General features: G+C 43.5%; 1 protein-coding gene across 2 annotated transcripts in view; it reads left to right on the forward strand.

The window, feature by feature from the left end:
• Positions 1-14,083: 14,083 nt before the first annotated feature.
• The window catches only part of CADPS (calcium dependent secretion activator), a 534,502-nt gene continuing 526,002 nt past the window's right edge, over positions 14,084-22,583 (forward strand). Inside the window, exon 1 of one of the 2 annotated variants that reach the window (XM_075549950.1) lies at positions 14,084-14,951. In XM_075549950.1, the coding sequence (XP_075406065.1) occupies positions 14,517-14,951 (435 nt within the window). In that variant the 5' untranslated portion in view covers positions 14,084-14,516. The remainder of the gene's footprint in view (positions 14,952-22,583) is intronic. The other variant, XM_075549951.1, reaches the window with a different exon arrangement.

Below are 22,583 nucleotides of genomic sequence, written 5' to 3' on the forward strand. Positions count from 1 at the left end.
TACCCAGAAGTAAGAAACAGACCAAGACCAGACATCTGTGCTCCAATGTTCATCATAGTTCACAATTGCAAAGACATGGAAACAAACTAAATTTCTATCAACTTACAAATGGATTTAAAAACTCCAGTATATGCATGCAATGGAGTACTATGTAGCTCTACAAAGCAGCGATGAACATATAAAGCACACTGCCTCATGGGAAGAGTTGGAGGAAATTATGCTAAGTGAAGTTAATCAAACATAAAGGGATGAGTACAACATGAGTCCACTGAGGGAGCTCAGAAAGTAAAATGGGCATACAGGATAAGCTATTCAATGCACAAATCCAGGGTTGAGGTACAGGCACTTTGGCAGGGGCCTGATATAACTCAGGGATGCAAATGACAACCAACTAAAAAGGAGGGGGAAAGAGAGGGGGTAAGAAAAGGGAAAAAAAGATAAGATAATGAGGGTGTTAGGGAACAGGGCACTAATACACCCATGGGGAGGCTATTATTTATGTCTTCACAGGAAAGGGAGAGAGGGACCAGACCCCATCCCAGAGCACCAAACTTGGAGGGCAATATACTGGAATGCAACAGTGAACTAACAGAGAGGATGACAGGGCCAGGCCCAAGCCAAGCTATGTTGACCCCATGTCTAGAAGGCAATACAGCAGATAACACTGAAGATATAACCCAGGGAGAGAGGTGGGTCTGTCCAGACCACACAGGAGTGAACTACGAGGGAGAGAGAGTGAACCTCATCATGGTGAACCAAGCCCCACAGATGACTTCCCTGCTTGGAGCAGCCAATGCATAGAGAAGACCGTAGGGATGGACCCTCACGAGACACAATGCTTCCCTATGGAGTACAGCACTGCAGACATTGTGTATCTGGTCTTCCCCATGCACAGTGGGTAAAACGTGAAGAGAATACAACTGGGCAGCAGGGGAGCCAAGTAACCAAGTCCCCCCAAGAAATCCTGAAAATAGACTTCTGACTTGGGGGGCAGGGCTTCACACCTCATCAGACTTGATCAGAAAAGATACATAAGGATCTGCAGAGAGACCTGGAACAATCTGTTTTTCTCTTGTTCTGTTTTGTTTATTTGTTTTTTATTGTGTTGTGTTTGTTTTTCTTTTTCCCTCACCCTATATCTATCTATATGAGATAGGCAGGATGAACAATCCCGAGGTGAAAACTACAGGACCAGAAGTTCCATGTGGACCTGGGAGAGGAGGGGGTGGGAGGGGAAGTGGGGAGCCAACAGACTCAGAGATAAGGGAACAACAAGAGATCTAAAACTGGTGGTGAGGAGGGCGTATAATGCTGGTGGGGATTGATCAAGAGCAATGTATCCTAGAGGAAATACTAAGAGCCAAATGGAGCGTGAGCATGATAGTTGTATAGAGGAAGATGAAAGGAAACAGGGGAAATAGGAGGTAAAAGCTATTTATAGAGGTATAAGAATAGGCATGTATATATGTAAATATATTAATTTATAATGAAAGAGATAGAGGCCAATGTACATATATTTATATGATAAGTATTAAGATAACAGATGGACTTTGGGCTTCCACTCAAGGCCTCCCTTAACACAAGAACATTTTTTTCTGCTATCCTGGCACTCTTTGATGCTCACCTTCCCAACAAGATCGCTGAAGACAAAGCAGGTGCATAAGCTAATATGATGAAGAAAGCTGATGATGCCCCACTATCAAAAGATATCATGTCTTGGGTCTTAAAGGCTTGAAATCAAACAAGTGGCCAGCTAGCAGGGAAGCAACAAAGCCACATGGAAGACGCACACCAGCCAGTGTGATCACGAGGTGTGGATAGGATCAGGTGTCAGGCATCAAAGAACAAAAAAATCATATCATTGTGAATGAGGGGGAGTATGGAATGGAGACCCAAATTCCATCTGTAGGCAACTGGACATCCCCTTACAGAAGGGTCATGGGGAGGAGATGAATCAGTATAGCACTGATGAAAGATACAACTTTCCTCTAGTTCTTTAATACTTCCTGGCCACTATCATGATCCCAATTCTACCTTACAAATCTGGCTAGATCACAGCATGTACCCAGGTACAGATAAGAGCTGGAAAGACAGGGAATCCAGGACAGATAAGCCCCTCAAGACCAATAATGAGAGTAGCAATACCAGGAGGGGAAAAGGAAGGTGGAGGAGGAAGAAGGAACTAATCACGTGATCTACATATAACCCTCTCCCTGGGGGACAAATAACAGAAAAGTGGGTGATAGGAGACATCAGACAGTATAAGCCATGAAAAACAATAATAATTTATAAATTATCAAGGGTTTGTGAAGGAGAGAGGGTCAGGAAGGAAGGGAAAAAATGAGCTGATACCAAGGGCTCAAGTAGAAAGAAAATGTTTTGAGAATAATGATGGCAACAAATGTACAAAGGTGCTTGACACAATGGATGGATGTATGGATCGTGATAAGAGTTGTAGGAGCCCCCAATAAAATGATTTTAAAAACAAAAATAAAACCATAAATGAAAAAACAGCTAATATTATACTCAATGGTGAAAAGCTGAAAACATTTCCACTGAACAAGGGAACCGTGAAGGATGCCCCTCAGCCCCACTTCTGTTCAACATTGATTTGGAAGTCCTAGCCAACGCCATAAGACAACAGCAATCTATCAAGGGTGTACTACTGAATAAAGAAGGGAAACTTTTGCTATTTGCAGACAATATGATCTTATATATTGAGAATCCTAAGGGCTCCACAATAGGATTGCTGGAAACAATAGAAGGGTTTAGTAGAGTAACAGGATATAACCTTAACAAGCAGAAATAAATTAGATTCCTATATACCAGTGATGGGAATACTGGAAAATATATCAAGGAATCTAACATTCACCCTAGCCAAGCAAAAGCTGAAGTACCTAGGAATAAACCCAACCAAACACAACATCCATATGAAAACTACAGAGACCAAAAGGGATCTACACAAATGGAAGAATATTCCATGTTTGTGGATTGGAAAGCTCCATATAATGAAGATGTCAATACTACCTAAACCAACCTACAAATTCAAAGCAATCACCATTCCAAATTCCAGCACCATTCTTTAAAGAAATGGAAAAGCTGACTACCAGCTTCATATGGAAAGGGAAGAAAATCAGGATAGGCAGAGAACTCAAGAAGAATAAAGTAGGTGCCCTTGCACTCCCTGACCTCAAGCCTACTATACAGCCACCATTGTCAAAACATCTTGGTACTGGTATAACAATGAATACCCAGACCAATGGCTCAGGTCAGAAAACCCAGAAATAAAAACACCGGCATATAGACCATTGATTTTTGACAAAGGCTCCGAAAACATTAAATGGGAAACAGATGCCCTCTTGAATAAATGGTGTTGGAAAATCTGGATATCCACGTGGAGAAGAATGAAACAAGACACACATCTCATTCCATGCACAGAAGCAAACACAGGTGGATTAAAGACACAGAGGTAAAACGCAAGGCTATCAGGATCATCAATGAGAAAATTGTGTCCAAAGCTAGGAGCCCTAGTGCAGGAAATACATGGGCCAACAGAATTAACAAAGGAAGCTCCATGGGAGATAAAAATAGATGAATGTGACCTATTAAAGATAAAGTACTTGTGTACATGGAAAGACTTTATTAAAAGAGTAAAAAGGGAGTCCACAGATTAGGAAAAGATAATTAGTAAAAACACAACAGACACGGGAATAATGACTAAGATCTACAGAATTTTAAAAATTTACAAGAAAAAATGAATAGCCCTCTGAGAAGGTGGTCAAAAGACCTGAACTGACGATTCACAAAGGATGACACTCACGTGGCTAATAAGCACATGAAGAAATGCTCCAGGTCATTAGCCATCTGGGAAATGTAAGTCAAAACAACAATGAGATACCACCTACTATCTGGGACTGTGGTCCAATTAAAAAAACAAAAAGGGAAACCTGAGAACAACAAATGTTGGAGAGTGGTGAGATAGGAACTCTTATCTACTACTGGTGGACTTGTAAACACATACAGCCACAATGGAAGGGGATAGGGCAATGCCTAAAACGAAGGAAATTGAACTACCATATCACCCAGCAATATCATTACTGGGCATATACCCAAAAGAAATAAACAGAGCAGGGACAGGCATTTGTTTCCCCATGTTCATTGAAGCACACTTCACAGTAGCAAGAAGCTGGAAACAGCCTAAATTCCCATCAGTGGAAGAGTGGATAAAGAAAATGGTATACACACTCATAATGAAATACTATGCATCCTAATAAACAAGTGATGAAACCATGAAATAGCCCAACACATGGAGGAATCTGGAAGACATTACGCTGAGTGAAGATGACTAAGTACAAACGACAAATACTACTTGAGTCAGCCCTCTGCAGCAGAACAGGCACACACTCAAGCTTGCCGGCTATCTAGTCTTCTGGTGAAAGACCAGACAGCCTGGTTAAGAGCTGGACCAGTGCCAATGAACTACACATTATCTACTCCAGGTAAGTATACTTTAGGTCTCTTGGCTGGAGGACACCTCATGATAGATGGGATCAAGTGGTTGGGGCAATGTGTGTGTGAGGGGTGCTGTCTGATGAGTGGATCTGGGGTTGAGTCCCTTGGAGAGGGAAGTAGCCCTGTCAGGGAGATAAGACTTACAGATGCAAGGGACAGCACAGGAGAGAGGAGAGGGAATGATCAAGTCAGGGTGACATGGGTGCATATCTGTTGGGGGGAAAGGGAGGGCTGACCACCAGGTGGAGCAGGAGAGCTTGAGGATGCCTTTGGGATCAATAGGTAAGGACGTTCTTTAGAGGGGTGCAGCAGGAGGGCAGAATTGGCCTAGGGTGTCTGGAGGTATCCTGGGAACCCAGGCCAGATGCCACAGAACAATGGGACAAAGGGTCCTGGATCTTTGGGGTGCATATCATGCTCTAGAGGATGCAGCACTGAGACCCAACGGGGAACTCCACTGGGTGAACTGGACTCTAACCCAGACACACTTGTAACCTGAGTAGCTAAGCCAGAGAACACATTGTGTCTGAGGTAGAAGAAGACACCTGTACCAAGAGCAGTGTACTGTTAGTTGGCAAACAAACAAGGTCTTGGTACATCAACGCCCTGTGTGCTTTATTATTTTTTTTCTCTTTTCCCATGATCTCTTTTTTTTTAAAAAACAATTTATTAGGGGCTCATACAACTCTTATCACAGTCCATACACATACATACATCAATTGTATAAAGCACATCTGTACATTCTTTGCCCTAATCATTTTCTTTTTTTTCCTCCTCTTTTCTTTTTTTACATTTTATTAGGGACTCATACAACTCTTATCACAATCCATACATATACATACATCAATTGTATAAAGCACATCCATACATTCCCTACCCCAATCATTCTCAAAGCATTTGCTCTCCACTTAAGCCCTTTGCATCAGGTCCTCTTTTTTTCCCCCTCCCTCCCTGCTCCCCCCTCCCTCATGGGCCCTTGGTAATTTATACATCGTTATTTTCCTGTGTGCTTTATTGAGACTACCTGGCCGGCTACCCTGTGATGGCCAGTCTGTTATATTCTATTTAAGCTCATTTATATTCTGGTATACCTCCAAGGTGTGTTGCCATGGGGACCCACCCTCTTGAAACTGTGTTGTCTGTTGCCTTATTTCTCAATTAATGAAACCCAGAGATGTTGAGCCTACAGGGCAAGAAACTATAAAAAGGGGTTTGGGGGAAGGGGGCATCTAGAAAGGTGGGGAAGACAAGAGGGAGATGATGTCAAGAAGTCCAGAAAGGAAAAGTTTGTTTTAGAAAACATGTAAGATTATGGAAGAAATTGCATAATTATGCTTGACATAGTTGAATTATGGACTGATATGACATATGTATTAGCTCCCAAGTTACAGCAAATTTTTAAAAAAGGCATAGATCCAGGAATGAGTTTTGGGCTTGCACTAAATCCTAGTTGCAATTTAAGAACAATTAGTTCTTACATCATGGCCCTGCTACATACTCACCTTCCTAAAGATCACTGAAGACAAGGGTGCTAGAGCAAAGTGTGGTGAAGAAACCAGATGGTGCCCGACTATAAATAGGATTAGTGTCTGGGGCCTTAAAGGCTTGTATCCAAACAAGCAGTCATCTACGAAAGAAGTCAATATAATTACAAAATTTGGGTATGGTGAGGAGATAAGCATCAGAGCAAAAATTATAAGCACGCAATTTGTAGAGGGCTACGGGGAACTGTGGGAGCCCCATCTGCAGAGTATGTAGTCAAGCTGGGCCACCGGCAGATCCATTCTAGCTGCAGGCAAAAGTCGCAAACAACCTTACTATCAGGCATAGACCATTGTAATCTTGATTATGCTGGATCGACCTTGATACTTGGTCAGCTGACCACCCTATAGATGGCACCCAAACATGTTCTGGGTGCAAGTATCCCTTACCAGTTCCATGACAGAAATTTCTTCCCTGGCTTTTTCAATGTTGTTGGGAGTCTGTCCCTTCTTGCGCATTATTTGCATCTTTGTCTGTATACTATTATGTTTGTATCCTTGGCGCAATTTTGTTTTTTATTGTTTTCTACTGGGTCTCCCAGCTGTGAGGCACAGGAGGGGTGGATGCATAATGAGGATAAATGATATAACAGGTTATGGGGAAGACAGGATGGGGTGGTGGTGGATGACAGGGAGGCTAGGGGATCTCAGGAGTAAATGGTGGAGACAGGAGGGGTAGGAGCCCTAGAATGGTTTGTGCTAGCATAACTCATCTTGGAGGCGATTTAACTATGGGAGGGGCAATGCTCTAAAAAAGGGATTGATTGATATGCGGGTGATTATACAATTCTCTTTGATATGAACTATTGAATGATGACATATAAATTACTTGCCAATAAAAATGGTGGGGTGGGGGAGAAGAGAATACTAATTAGATGGATCTAGTGAAGTGTGGGGCTGTTTACTAGTAGTCAGATCACAACAGGGAAGACCTATCATATACCACTCTTCTATTTTCTTCTTCCTAGTAATTGGAGGAAGTGGTTTCAGGTTCTCCATTAATAGGGCAGACCTTTCTATCTCTTTCTTTCTGAAGGCCTACCCAATTGTACTAAGTGCTATTTCAGTTTCCTGTAATAGCAAAATATAAATTTATTTTGCAAGAATAATAAAATGTGAATTTTAGTTGGAGAAGACATATAAAACCTCAAGTACAGGTTTCATACCAATATTAAAATTCTGTGTTGGGGAGAAGAGCCCTGGGGCATAGTGTTGTGCTGCTAACTATAGGGTCAGCAGTTCAAAACCACCAGCCACCCCGAGGGAGAAAGAGGTGCTTTCTATTCTCTATAGAGTTACAGGCAATTCTACCCTGTCCTAAAGAGTCACTATGAGTTGGCACTGATTCAAAGGCAGTGCGCTTCTTTGCTTTTTTTTTAGCATTGGAGGAAAAGTTCTGAGCCCTGGCCCTCTTATTATATTGGCTGAGGTATTTAGTTTATTGTGCCAACCTGGCTGATAAACACATGTGGGGTTAATTGAAGGTTGGAGGCTCCATGAGCCTCGCCTTTCTAGTTCTCGGGTCTCTTGCTTTCTGATGGTCGGACCAGGGTGCAGCTGCCTGAGCCAGTTCCCTGCTTCAGCTGGCAAGGCTCACTTCCTGCAAGACATCCCTAAGGAGAAGCCACATGGACACCCAAATGAAGCCCTGGGTGCTGGAACACTCATGTGGAGACCCCTGCCAGCGTTGAGATGTTTACACATTCACTGACTTGGCTTTACTCCTGCAGTCAGCATCATAGTGTGTGTTTTGTGAAATGGAGGAGGACTTTGTGGATTGGTGTCCTACATATGGGTTAATGTTGGACTTGTGGGCTTGGGTAGCACTGGGTTGGGATGTTTTCTTGATGTACACTTAACCTTTATATAAAACTCTCTCTTATAGATGCGTTTCTGTGGATTTGTTTCTCTAAAGTACCCAGACTAACACATTGGCATTGTGATTTTCCTATAAAACTGCTCTTTGTATAACTCTCAAGAGCCACATTGGATAAAGGACAATTGATGAATGGGATTTCACATGCCTGCATTAGTTGGAATAGACCCAATTTCATTATAAACCTGGTTCCATTAAAAAAATCATTTTATTGGAAGCTCTTACGGCTCTTATCACAATCCTATATACATCCCTTGTGTCAAGCACATTTGTACATATGTTGCCACCATCATTTTAAAAATATTTTCATTCTAAGACCCCCAGATGCTATATCTTTTGATAGCTGGGCACCATCAGCTTTCTTTACCACATATGCTTATGCATGCATTTTGTCTTCAGCGATTATGTCAGGAAGGTGAGAGTCACAGAATGCTAGGCTATTAGAATACAGTGTTCTTGTGTTGAGGGAGTACTTGAGTAGAGACCCAATGTCCATCTGCTACCTTAATACTTAACATATAAATATATGTACATAAATCTATTTCCCTATTGTTATATATAAATATATTTACATATGTACATGCCTGTATTTAGACCTCCATAAATGTCCTTTGCCTCCTATTTCGTTCTTTTTATTCCCTTTTATTTTCCTCCTGTCCCACTGTCATGTCCAACTTTAATTTGGCTTTCATTAATTTCTGTTGGCTACATTTCCCTTGATCAAGCCCCACCAGGCATCCTATGCCCACCTCGCCATTGATTGGAGATGATTTCAAGTTTTATAGGATCTCTTGCTTCTCATGATGAGTCATTGGATACAAGTTATGAGTGAGTAAACTATTATAGATGTCAGAGTCTCCTTAAGTATATTTTTTTACATTTAAACTCTTTATTGTGAATTTGGTGAGAGTTTACATTTCAGATAATCAATTTTGTATTCAATAACTTAAATTACTTGTTAAACTTGTCCCCACCCCCCTCTGATAGTTTGCTCTAACCCTCTCCCTTTTATTTCTCTTCCACCTCTTGTAGAATGCTTTCTTCTTCACCTAAGTTAATACCTGTCCAACCTCTAAGTTACTGTATCACCTCCTTTACCTTGCAATAAGTATCAAAGCTTTTTTCTTTTAGTATGAAAACATTTGTTTTGGACGTTCCTTTGTAATAGTGTTCTCATACAATATGTGACCTCTTGTGATTAATTAATTTCACTCAGTATAATGTTCTTCAGGTCCATCCATGCCATGAGGTGCTTCACACTTTCCTCATTATTCTTTAATGACTCAAAGTATTTCATTGTGATATATATATATATATATATATATATATACCAACATTTATTTATCCATTCTTCCACTGATGAGCATTAAGGTTGTGTCCATTTTCTTGCTATTGTCAATGTGCTGTGAAGAAAATGTGCATATGTTTGCATTTTGCTTTGGCTCTTACTTCTTTGGGGTCTATACCGAGCGGGGAGATTTGGCTCTTACTTCCTTGGGGTCTATACCCAGCAGGGAGATTGCTGGGCCATATGATAGTTCTATTCCCAGTTCTTTGAGGCAGCACCATACTGCTTTCCATGGTGTGTGAACACTTTTATAGTCTCCCCAGTGGTGTATGCATGTTCCAATCCCTCTACACTCTTTCCATAATTTGTATTTTCTATTATTTCACTGTCAATGTAACGTGTTATCTTATCATTGTTTTGATTTGCACCTCTCAGATGGCTAGTGATTACAAGCATTTATTCATGTTTGTTAGTCACCTAAATGTCTTCTCTGGTGAATTGTCTACTCGCGTCCTTTGCTCTTTTAAAAAATTACATCATTAATCTGTTTCTTGTTGATATGTTGCAATTTTCTATAGAACTTTGATATTTGGCCAATGTCCAATGAATCATTGCAGCATTTTTCCTTTTTCTTCTTTTGATGAAGTCATTTGATGCACATAAGGGTCTTCTTCTTAAAAGCATCTACTTTGTTTTCTGCTGTGTCTTTCATTATGTTTGGTTGTGTGCTGATGCTCTGTATTAGGTCCATTACGTTTGTCCCTAATTTTTCATTGATGGTCTTTATAGTTCTAGGACTTACATTCAGGCCTTTAACTCATCTTGAGGCTTTTTGTTTCTTTTTGTATTATGGGGTGAGGTATGAGTCCCGTTCTTCTTTAATGCTAATTTTGGATATAGCTTGGAGCAGGAAGTTCTTAAGGAGAAAAGCAATAAGAGAATAAGAAATGGAGTGCTTACAGCCAATGGGATGGATTTATGACTTCTACTTGGTAAGAGAGTCAGTGTCTCCTGATGAAGGGGAAGCAGGGCGCTGACGTGAGTAGAGGGAAGATCTCAGTGTATTTGTTGGTTTGGTTTGCCATGTGGGTGCTTAGACCTGGCTTAGAGCATTCCCTTAATAGCCTTACCCTTATTGATTCCTGATCTAAATGATAGCATCTATTCCTTGATTAAGATCAATACTTACTTTCTCTTTGTTCATCAGTCCTCTCTCCATTTATTTGTCCTACTTACTTTTTTCCTCCAACAGACTAGGCAAAACTCATATGCTGTTACTTAATTAGTGAAAATTTCTCTATCTCCCATCATTTAAAATTGAAAACAAACTTGTCCATATGTGTTCAGTGTATTTCTAGAATGATTTGAAATCGAATAAAGAACAAGGCCCTGTTATGCTCTCACAGTCCATATGTATCAGCGCTCCTAGTATGAACTTCAGCTAGAAATGTGTCCGTCTTTGTGAGATTCTGAAACATTAATTATTAGTATTGAGAAACCACAAGCCATGAAAAAGTTATTTAGAAAATTTCTGAACTTATACATGGAAACGGACGTGGCAGAATGTAAAGAATGTGATAAATGACCTCTGACCCGACAGGTTACAATAAAAGAACACATTACATAGTTCATCTTTGTAAGCTTTCCTTAAGACCTACGCCTAACCGACCTCCTTAACGCTGCACAACCTCCTTACCGCGGCACAGCCTCCTTACCGCTGCACAGCCTCCTTACCGCTGCACAACCTCCTTACCGCTGCACAACCTCCTTACCGCTGTACAACCTCCTTAACGTCTAACGTTATACAACGTCTAACGTTGTCTAGATGTTCAGCTAATCCTGAACCCTAGAGAAAAGACATCACACAGGCCCTTATTGTGCGAGACCAAAGTGTGAAAATTTCACATAAAGCTTGAATTTCTGCTCACTCACTGAGAAAAGGCAAATGGAACTTTCTCTAGTTTTTTACTCTCTTTGAAGACTGAGAGCCAGTTGAGACCTTGCCTATGGCCACTTACCTCAGCCCCTAGCTATGAGTGGTCCCATAGAGTTCAAGCTATAGTTAAGCCTTCCTCCCAAGATTCCTCATTAAAGATAAAAAGCCTGATGTTTGGACTCCAGCCAAACATTTAGTAATTAACGTGGCAATTGCTAATTCTGGTTCTCTAGTTCTAAGTGAATGTTGTGATGTTTGAGTTACCTGCCTTTTCAAGACTACCTTGCAATAAACTCGATGCCTGGTAACTCTGAGGATCTATTAGTTTTCTAACCACTTCTAAGATAAAATCCTACACAATGTGAAAGGAAGATCTTGAATCCAGTGATTACTATTTAAAATATACAGAAAACTTCCCAGGCTAAAGCCACTGTTGTATGTACAAACAATTAAATATTACCCAAACAACCTAGCAGATTGTTTTGAGAAAGTTAAAATATAACACTTGCAATTTCTACCAATGCAAGAAAAACTAGAGTTTGGGCAACGACAGTAAATTATCTACTTATTGTTAGTTTCTGTCCAGTGAGCTCCGATTCATGGCCACCTCATGTACAACAGAATGCAATGCTGCTCATCCTGTACCATCGTCATTGGCATTGGTACACTCAAGCCCATTGTTACAGCTACTGGGTATTTTTGAGTGTCCTCCAACCCAGAGCACTCTTGCAGCATTTTACTAGACAATACTATGTTGTAGGCCACAGGATATTTTATTCGCTCAGTTTTGAAAATGTATCAGCAAGAATTTCTCCTAGACTTAGTCTAGAAGCTCTTGAATGACTCTGCCCATCTTGAATGGACATCTCGAGTGACCCTCCCTGTCCATCTTGAGTGACCCACCTGGTATTTGAAACCGTGATGATGTAACTTTCAGCATCATGGCAATACACATGCTGCCACTGTATGACAATCAACAGACTGAGTGTTTTTTCTCTATTTAGTGATGTTTTTATCCCAGTCAATTCAGAATACACACAAGTAAACACCAATGTAAACTGCATTCCAATCCATACCATGTCTAACTCCCACTTTTATTAAACTATATTGCACATGCAGATAGAAATGTGATTACTCTGTGAATAGTTGGATTGCAGGTTAAATATTTATTATTAAATGTGTTGTTCCATTTTCCTTTTTCATCATCTTATGTAATGAGAGTAGCTTCCCAAGACCAATTATTACAAATACTTGGTCTGCTTATCTTTCCAAAAACATGGTTTGTGCCTGAAGGAAAAGAAGATATTTTTATGTGATGTGATTTCGTTATTTTTGGTCTCATGATTATCCATTAATTCTACTTCATTTCTCTCTAGCAAGAATTATATGATAAAGAGTAATGATAAAGTATGTATTTCTCAAACCAAAAGCCCATCTTCTACGTCTCTGAAAGTGATATTTAAGAACACAAGGATAAACTAAATAAGCAAATGTCTATTAATGACCTATTTCTGAATTATTTAATAATTTTATGGTTTTCTTTTACCCAATTATGTGTCCAATAAACTGTTGATTGTTGAGTTGGCCTGTTTTATTTTCTGTCCAAGAAAACTTAAAAGATGATTTGAACATGTTTTCTCCTTCGGATGAATACAAAATCAAGGACTTCCCATTGTAGTAAGCCCCACATTGCTCAATTGTTTATTTTAAATTGATACAGAATCTGTAACAGTCACGGGTGTTGTATCTGTGAGTTAAGTTTGGTGGTGTCAAATATAAACTATGTATTAATTTAAAAAATAAAACAAAATTGTTGGAGTTCACGTGAAACGAGGTGCTTTAATCGTTTTTGTTTTTTTTTTTTTTTTTTTGCTTTCAAATACCTTTGCCAGAGGCTCACTTGAACATCAAAGCCTACAGTAAAACTTATGAAATTGGAGCTACAGACAGATGTGATATAAACACCAAATTCACGATACATTTCTACAATCACTTCGAGTTTTTCGTAGAAAATACAGAAATATAGGGCTAGGGTAGAAGGAGGTGGAGAGAGGTCTCTGGCTAGCCTATGCCAAGGTGGTGGGTGTTACTTTGCTGTCAATCCAATCAGGGGGCAATGGAATAGATTCAGCACTCTGGCCAGCTCCCCGCCCGCCAGCCCGCTCCCTCACCCGCCCGCCGGCTTTCTTGACCTGAGTGGCCAGGGCTGGGTGAATGCAGACACCATCTGCTGCTTTCCATTAATAGATTACCCGGGACTCGGGGATGGAGAGAGTGCGACAGAGTCGATGCATTAGACGTTGATGCCGCTGAGTTCTCGGGGTGTCTTTGTCTGATCTCGGGGTGCCTTCTGCACCAGCAAGCCAGAATGGAGAATAGTCTCCAGTAGTCTTGGTTTAGCAGAGAGTAACCCAGTTGGAAAATGTTCATCATAGTTTTAGGGGGCTAGGCAAATGGGGGTCTTACTTAAAACCATTGAGCTGTATGGTGGATGCCCTACTCCAAATAAAATTGGATGCTTAAATTTTAATGGGAATGGGCATATGTCGATGGCTGTAATATGAATATTCTGGGGGGCAATCACCCAAATGTGGCGGGCCTGGGAGTGGGAGATGAATCCTTTCTTGACCAGCTGGAGTCCGGCCAACTTTCCCTTAGTAACACCCTGGAAGGTAGCTCTCCGCACAGTCCGGTCCTCGCTGACAAGAACTCAGAACTGGTTTCTGTATTTCTCCCTCTCCCCAGAACTTTTTGTCCGGAGGAGTGGGGAGAGGGGCCGAGGCAATGAGAGAAGGGGATGTTGAAGGCAATTATCCCCAAAGAGAAATGGAAGTCGTTGGGGTCCGCACTGAAGCCCCGGGAGTGTGCGGCACCCCTGGGCTCTCCCCCGGCAGCCCTCCGCAGCCGCCCTTTACGCTGCGGACACGGGAGAGTTAAGCCAATAAACACGTCAGCGCCGCTCCCTCCCCAATCGGCAAGATGCCTCGCCGGCTCTTGGCTGCATCGACAGCTTGCAACACTCGGCATCTTTTCTGGAGGCGCCTCCTTCAGCGGCTGCAGATGGCATCCGGCTGCGGGCTCGGGGCTGGCGCTTAATTCTCGCCCTTGCCCACCTCGCGTCCGCGGACGCACCTCTCTCTCCCTTCCCCTCCTCCTCTCGCGCTCCTGGGTCTGAGCCCAGCTCCGGTTCGCCGGGCGAAGGAAGCAGTCGCGGCGGCCGAGGCTGAGCAGCAGTGCGCTCGCTCCCAGCTTTGGGGAGAAGCGCCCACCCGGGAGAGCCGACCCCCAGCTGCCTCCCGCGCCCCCCACCTTTTACCCTCCGCCAGGGGCTTCAGGGACCCCACCCGCTCCCCAGGCGCCACCATGCTGGACCCTTCGTCCAGCGAAGAGGAATCGGATGAGATCGTAGAGGAGGAGAGCGGCAAGGAAGCGCTCGGGTCGGCCGGGTCCGGCGCGCGCCTGTCTCCCAGCCGCACCAGCGAGGGCTCGGCCGGCGGCGCCGGGCCGGGGGGCAGCGGCGGCGGGGTCGCGGCGGGCGCGGGCGGCGGCGCGGGCGGCGGCGCGGGCAGCGGCGGCGGGGCCGGGGGGCTGCAGCCGAGCAGCCGCGCCGGCGGCGGCCGGCCCTCCAGCCCCAGCCCGTCGGTGGTGAGCGAGAAGGAGAAGGAGGAGTTGGAGCGACTGCAGAAGGAAGAGGAGGAGAGGAAGAAGAGGCTGCAGCTCTACGTGTTCGTCATGCGCTGCATAGCCTACCCCTTCAACGCCAAGCAGCCCACCGACATGGCGCGCCGGCAGCAGAAGGTAGGTGCGCCGGGGAGGCCCAGGAAGCAGCGCCGGGTCGGCGCCCGCCGGGCGGGGCGCATCGTGGGAGCCGGCGGCGCCGCGGGCCGGGGGGCGACCCCACCCGGGACGCGGGGCTCCGACACCCCTCTCCGCCGCCGGGCCCAGCCCCGGCCAGCGCGCGCCACAGGCGGCCGGGGAGCGGCGAGGGGCCTGGAGCCCAGCCCGCCGCCGCGCGGCCGGGCCTCCCTTCCCCGGGAGCGCCAGCGACCGGTCCTGCCTTGGGGCCCAGGAGGCGCGCCGAGTACCCGGCCACCCCCGGCGCCCTGACGGGCCCGGCGGGCTCGCGGAGACCCGGGCGCTCCCCAGCGGCGGGGGGTCGCCCTCCGCCCGGGACCCGCCCTCCTGGGCGGGCGCTCGGTGGGCGGGGGCGCGGGGCGTGCGGGGAGAGGAGCGCCCGGGCGCAGCGCTCGGCTCCGGGGCGGGAGGGAGCTCGCTCGGCCGGCACGGGTCCCCGCGGCACTCCGGGGAGCGCCCTCCTCCCACCCGCTGGGTCAGCTGGTCCCCGCGCAGGGGCCCGGAGCGCGCTGCGCTTCCCCCTCCCACCCCCCGCCCCCGGGCGAGGTTTGCTTCGGTTCCTCTTCCGCCTCCACCCCGGGCACGCCCTCCCACCCTTCCGCCAGGCTCAGCCCCTCCCCGGCCCCCCTCTGACCCCCGTCTCCTCCTCCCAAGGTGACTTCGCCGCCACCTTCCGGCTCGTGGCGAGCCTCCCCACCGGGCCGCCGCTGCCTGGGTCTAGTGCTCTGCCGCACAAAGCCTCGCAGTTATAAGCACCCAAAGCTTTTTTGTGTGTCAAGCTTGGGCGAGCCTGCGGCAGCTTGGACCACCTTTGAAGTGGAGAAAGCGCCTGTTTCTCTCTGTTGTTCTTCGACAAGGGAAAAGAGGCGAGGGTCTGCTCCCGCCCGAAGGGAAGGGGTCAGGTACCCGGGTGGCAGTGGGTTCAAAGAAGAACATCAGCATGGTGTTGGTCTCTTTTAAATAAACCTACAACACTTGAGCGACCAAAATAGCCACTCATGCTCCCCCCCCCCCCCCACCAGGTTGTGAGACCAGTTTCTCAACATAGTGAGTCTCCAGGTTGCCAACACTGAGGACTGAATGGTATCCTGCTTTAGTGTCAAGTTTCCCTATATTTATCCACTCTTATCTCGGGTTAGCAGACTGCTGTTTGTTTTACATCTGCGATGTGCAAACATCACCCAGGGCTGGCGATTTCCTTTAGCTATCACTAGCTTGGCTTGGTTTTAATGTCACAGCAAAACTCATTTCCTGCTTTTGAAACATCTGGTGGGATGCACACCCCACTCCGCCACCCTCACGAAAGCCCCTTTCTTGTTCAACCTATGTTTTGAGCCACAGCCAGCTAAAGGACTCTTAGAGCAGTAAAAGTTTGGATATTCTTTTTTAAGGCTGAAGGTTGAGTCCGTGCGTGTACAGGACCTATTTCGAGTTTCAGCTTGGAATTGTTTGGGTAACTTAGCTTGGGAAACTCCATCTCCAGAATTCATCCGATTAATTATCAATGCACCAACCAAAGACATCCTGTTTGCTTGGAAATAAAAATTGTCATTTGTCAAATAAGCAAGCAAAACCAAGAGAAACTCCTTGCCACTTTTCCGTCAGAAGTCTCTGAAATTCTGTTTTATAAATGTGCAACTTCAAGCAGACAGTAAGATGAGAAAGGAGCCTGTTCGCACAGAGGCTTCATTCTCCACACAGCCTTCAACCTCCTGAGAGTGATTATCATGAGACTACAGTTTTATTTTTTTCTCATTGGGTTGTGTGTTTTCCCCGACTCCGTTCAAAGCTGTGGTTTTCAGAAACAAGCAGCTTCTGTTTTTATACATGACCTTAACATTAGAGATACCACGATAGCTTGGTAACATTACATATTTGGTCAAATTGCTTTTTGTTGTTACAGGAGGTATGGTTGCATTTCTTCTCAGGAAAGCCACACCTTATACTGGGAGAGGAGGGGGAGGGCGTTTGTATTTGTTAAAAATATTAATGAATGTCCTTCCTGTTATTACAAAGGTAAATAGGCATTTCCAGCATTATGTTTATTTGAAGTGTTTACTGCCTTTCTGAAAAAGGATGGTTTGTAAAGTGTCTATCTTTCCAAGTATAAAGCTTGGAACTTTGATAGAAAATAGCAACCATCGAAAGTAACTGTGAGGTTTGTGTTATCACAATGATAACATTGAAAGCCAACAAAATAGGCTGATGAGCTAAAATTAGCCTGGGGGCAATGTAAACTAGGGTACACTAAAAATAAGGTTTTAGTTGAATAAAAGGAGATGGATTAGAAATGTCAGAGGGAAAATAATGCAAAGAAAGGAGATATGATAGTAGGGAAGGTTGGGAGAGAAACATGTCTACTGAAAGGAATTGCTGAATGCAGGGAAAAGGCAAGATTATACTGAACAGATTATAATAATACACTTATGAAATTAAATACTGTAGTCTGTCATAATTCAAACTAACACTTTCTAAGTACCTACTATGTGCAAGGCACTTTGTGTAAATATATTTTAATAGACTTTCGGTTGTTAAGGTGTTACAGAAGCAATGAGATGCTTATACAGGGTATCCGTGTATCCACTTAGTTTCCCCTATTATTGACATCCTAGAGTCGTATGGTGCAATTATAATATTAATGAGCAACTACTGATACATTTTTATTAACTGAAGTATATAGTTTATTCAGAAGTCCTTCACTTTACCCAATTTTCTTGTTTCTGTTCTTAGATCACTTTTAAAAATTGTGATAGCGACGTAACACACCAAAGGCCTTCCCCATTTTTCAAGTACAACCTACACGTTGTTCAACCTTTTCTAAAAATTCCCATCACCCTCAGCAGAGATCCAGAGTCTTTTCAGTGATCTTAGATCATAGTCAATTCTCCCCAATCACTTGAAGCCTGAAGGAAGCTCTATCTCTATCTTTAGAAGAGCAAACTCAGAGAGGTTGCTATAATTTACCGAATGCACTATGTAGATAGTAAATCACAGAGTGGGGACTGGAGAATGGGACATTCTGATTCCAGATCTTACCTTTGAATAAATATTCACAGATAAAATTAGTGCCTTAGTTGTATCAAGTGTGTCTCTTTACCCAAGGCTCTTTTTATTCAAGTAGGTAAAAACCTGTTCCTCTCCCTCTGGGCACCTACCAAATGGTCAACGCTGGCAAAATGCACCTGTAGGTGCTAACCTCCTGAAGAACCCAAAGAATCCACAGGAGAGAGCTGGGCTGTTGGTTGGCTCCTCTGAACACTAGACAGCCTTCAGCTTTTCTGTGTGGTTCAAGCTGACAGAAGAAGAAAAAAACTCAAAATATTCAGCACTGAAGCACACTTGGAAGGGAACAGAGGGAAAGGTGCTATTGCTCAGATCACTTGGATAGTTAATTACTTTAATTCCAGTTTTACTGGGCAAAAGCCTGCCTGGGGATTCCAACAGCCTCCCAATTAAAAGAAGGACTTTAAAACGCAGACTGCCTTTAAAAAGCTTGCACCATTTAGAGGTATGTTTCACTTGCATCACTGTGAATCTAAATATAATGTGATGGTAGGGAGGATCCATGACCTAAATAAAAATCCCTCCCCCAGGCCTCCACAATACATGTTCCAGCTGCTTATCAACGACCATTTGAAAAACAGTTATTTGCTTTGCTCCTTCCTCTTCCTTTGTTAGCATGGTGGAGGAAATACCTAGAAGTTGGCATGGCAAAGCTGTACCATATGTTTCTGAATTATATAGTAACGGTGAGGGGTGGCTGCCTCATGTGAACTAGCTACTTATAGATGGTAACTGCATGAATGTAAAAGCAGACACTGTAAACAAGTCTGGCTAAGATTTTAATTGATGTGTCTAATTTTTTTGAGGTGGCCAGGACTTAGTCATAATGCTTCGATATCGTGCATCTAAACACACACATCTACCTGACATATGTGTATATATATGTATATATATATATATATATATAGCCCCACCAGTTTTATATATATCCACATATATACATATGTGTGTAAATACATACATATATATGGATCTACCCTCGATGAACTCCTATTCACGAAGACTTTCTGACTAGACCAACTACATTACAACTTCAAAGCTCATTTGCATGGGATTCAGCTTAGACAATATGGTGACACTGTGGCTAGCATTGAGATAGTACTTGCCATAGATTGTGCTTATCTTTATTACATTTCCTTTTTTTGACTTCGTTGTTGGGTCATGAGTCAAAAAGCACACTTCCCATTGAAGTTTCTGAAACTATGTATGTGTGTGAGTGTGTATTTTAAATGAATAATAGAGGCTTATCCATTCAGACATACTTTAAGGCCATTGGGTTGGCTCCACTACTCAAAATTCACAAAGTTCGCTTTGCCGAGGTAACATAGGGTTTGTGTTTCAACAGTAAAATACACTAACCCTTTTAGAGAACTAAAAGCTAGCGTAGAAGCTGAGCCAGGTTTGCTTCCAATGGAATGTGTCTCTTATTTTCATCAGGGGAAGAACGGGACTATTTAAATTTACTTGTTGGCATTTCCCGCTCACCCCAAGCTTCTTGTGGCAGTGGATCGGGACTGTTCTGCTCTGGCATTAGCAGAGCCATTCTGAAGATGAGGAATGCCAGAGATGTAATGAAGTGTTCTTGCCTCATTACACACCTGCAATAGCCTATGCTTGCCCAACACTGGGCTGAAGAAGAAAGGAAATGAAATTCTTCCTTTCTGAAAAAGTGTATTGTGCCCAGTGTTGAAAGTTAGATGGTTCAGACATTTTCTTCTACAAAAGCAAATTTAATACACACTCATAGGCCATCCCATTGAAATATGACCAGCATTGGGGACTTGGAGCCAAGTGTCTCTAAAACTTAAGATCCCTGTTGTTATTGGGTAAATGTTAGACTGTTAACTCAAGGTCAGTGGTTCAGATCTACCAGGGCTCTGCAGGAGAAAGTTGAGGTTTTCTGCTCCTGTAAAGATTCACAGCCTCTGAAATTCTAGGTAGAGTTGCTATGAGACTGAATTGAGTCAATGACAATGGGTTTGGTTTAAGTCTATAAACCTTAAGGTAGAGGATTCAATCAGCTCAAGGTTCTAGTTTGTACTAAGGAAATAAGTGATCCGTTAACTACTAGTTATTCCTTGCAGCAAGCACTCCCCCAGGCTTGGTGGTAGATCCAAAGAAGTCTGTGAGATATGATTCCTGAATTGAGGAAAGCGTATATTCTGTTTTGGAAGACACATACATATTAAATAAGTTGAGAGTACAGAAATGTTTAATTGTAAGATATCGATGACAAGTACTAATGTAGTGGGGAGAAGAGAAAAAGAGAGCATGCATGCACATGGAGGATTTAATATAATATGGAAATCTTGGAGAAAATCTTGGGAGAAAGAGGATACTTTCTTCTCCTGTGAAGAGTTACAGTTTTGGAAAGTCACAGGGGTTTCTAGTGTGTCCTGTGGGTCACTGTGAGTCAGAATTGACTCATTGGCAGTCATCTTCATGGAGGAGGTAGACTAGTGGCAGATTTTGATGAGTACAATTTGTGAAACCACAAGGAAAGACAGAGGTGTTCTGGCTTGGGAGAAGACCCCCAGGTAGCATCAATATAGAAAGAAGCCATTGTTTGTAAAAGTCAAGACTCTTGGTTCCAAGCAACAGAAACCCAACTCTGAGGGACTAAAAAGCCTAGAGAAAAACCAAGGGGGAAGTGGCGTATTATTGATGCATCTGATTGAAAAGTCTAGCACAGTGGTTAACTTTAGGCAGGGCTGTATCCAGAAGTTCAAATAACTTCCTGGACAAAAGCTGGCTGATTGTGTTAAACAATTCTGTATTAAAACATTTTTTGCATGAAAACTCTAAGTAGCCACTGATTATAAGCAGATTGCCTTATGTCACCTTATGGGCAATTTCTTCATCTATCCTATTGGGTGAGCCCTAAGGAAGTAAGGTAGCTAAAGATAACCTGTCGGGTACTTGCCACACATAACAGTTGATGGTTCTTTCTGGACAACGAGATTACTTACTAGCAAAAACCTATGAATTTCCTGAAACTTGTACTTGGTATGTTTTGAAGGTCCTAAATAAAACATTGGTGTCAAGAAAAGCCGACTACAGTTAAAGATGGTTTCTCACAGTCCAACTGTATACATTTTCAGATGAGCAACTGGAACCTCAAAGGTGCCAAGATATGATAAATGGTGTTTCATCTGCAAGCCATTTTTAAGATTTTAAAAATTAGCTCAACATTTTAAAGTATCAAGATATTTCATTTAAAAATATACATTTCCGGCTTCATTGATAATTAGAAAATGTGACAACATTGGGCCTGGGTTTTTTATGGGTTTGCAAAAGGCACTAGAAATAAGACTAGTGGTCATCACTTCAGTACTGAATATTAATCACTTTAATGAAAGTTATCCTTGTAAGAGACCCCACCTGTGGCTCTGCTGGTGGTACCCAGCTCTCGGGTGCCTGCTGGCATGCTCTTCTTCCCACTGCTGCACTGACATCAGTGGTCATGCAGGTGAGAAAAGAATCTGGAATATGGGCTCGACATTCTTCATCTCTAGCAACGCTTAACAGCATCCTGATTAGCATCGACTTGAGGTTTCTGCAGAATTGAAGGGCTGACATTCAGAAAGAAGTTGTTACTTTTTATTTGGTCATGTCAAGCACGTGAGAGAATTGCTCCTCTGTTGCTAACAGGTAAGGTTGGGGGGATGAAAGCAACTGAAGGCTTTGATTTCAGACTGCCGGAACACTGGAGTGCTGGGTGTACTGCTTGACATCATGATGGAGACCCTGTGAAGGACAGTGGGTAAAGACATAGGCTTTGTAGTTAGAATGCCTGGCTTGCTTTCAGGAGGTACGTCTAACTGACTCTGCGATCCTAGGCAACTTACCGTATATACTCGTGTATAAGCTGAGTTTTTCAGCACCTTTTTAATGCAGTTTTTGTGGTGAAATTAGGTGCTTGGCTGATATTTGGGTTGGTTTATAGTCAAATATATACTACTTAGCCTCTTGTACTTAAATTATCAGAAAAGGCTACCATTGGATTCTCATGAAAATTGAGTGGGATAAAATCATATCGCTCTCAGAACAATGTGGTAAATGACGGGTAAGTATAAAGTCTTGTTATTACAAAGTTGATATGTGCAGTGCTGTGCTATTGTTTCTGTGAAAGGATTGCCTACTTAATGTGTAAAGTACTGCCCATGAACTCAGAGCGACCCTCTAGGATAGCGTAGAAATGACCCAGTGGGATTTCCAGGGCGATAATTTTCCCGGGAGCAGATTGCCACATTTATCTTCTTCAGAAAGGCTGGTGGGCTCAGACCACCAACTCTTAGGTAGCAGCTGAGTATTTAACCATCAAACTTAAACCCTGCCATTGAGTCTATTCCAACTCACAGTGACCCAAAAGGACAGGGTAGAACATCCCCTGTGGGTTTCTGGACTGCAGCTCTTTATGGGAGTAGAAAGTATTGCTTTGCTAGTGGTTTCACAGTGCTGACCTTGCTGTTAGCAGTTCAATACATAACCCGCGATGCCACTAGGGCTCCT

Source organism: Tenrec ecaudatus, chromosome 5, assembly GCF_050624435.1.
Source record: "Tenrec ecaudatus isolate mTenEca1 chromosome 5, mTenEca1.hap1, whole genome shotgun sequence".
NCBI lineage: Eukaryota > Metazoa > Chordata > Mammalia > Afrosoricida > Tenrecidae > Tenrec > Tenrec ecaudatus.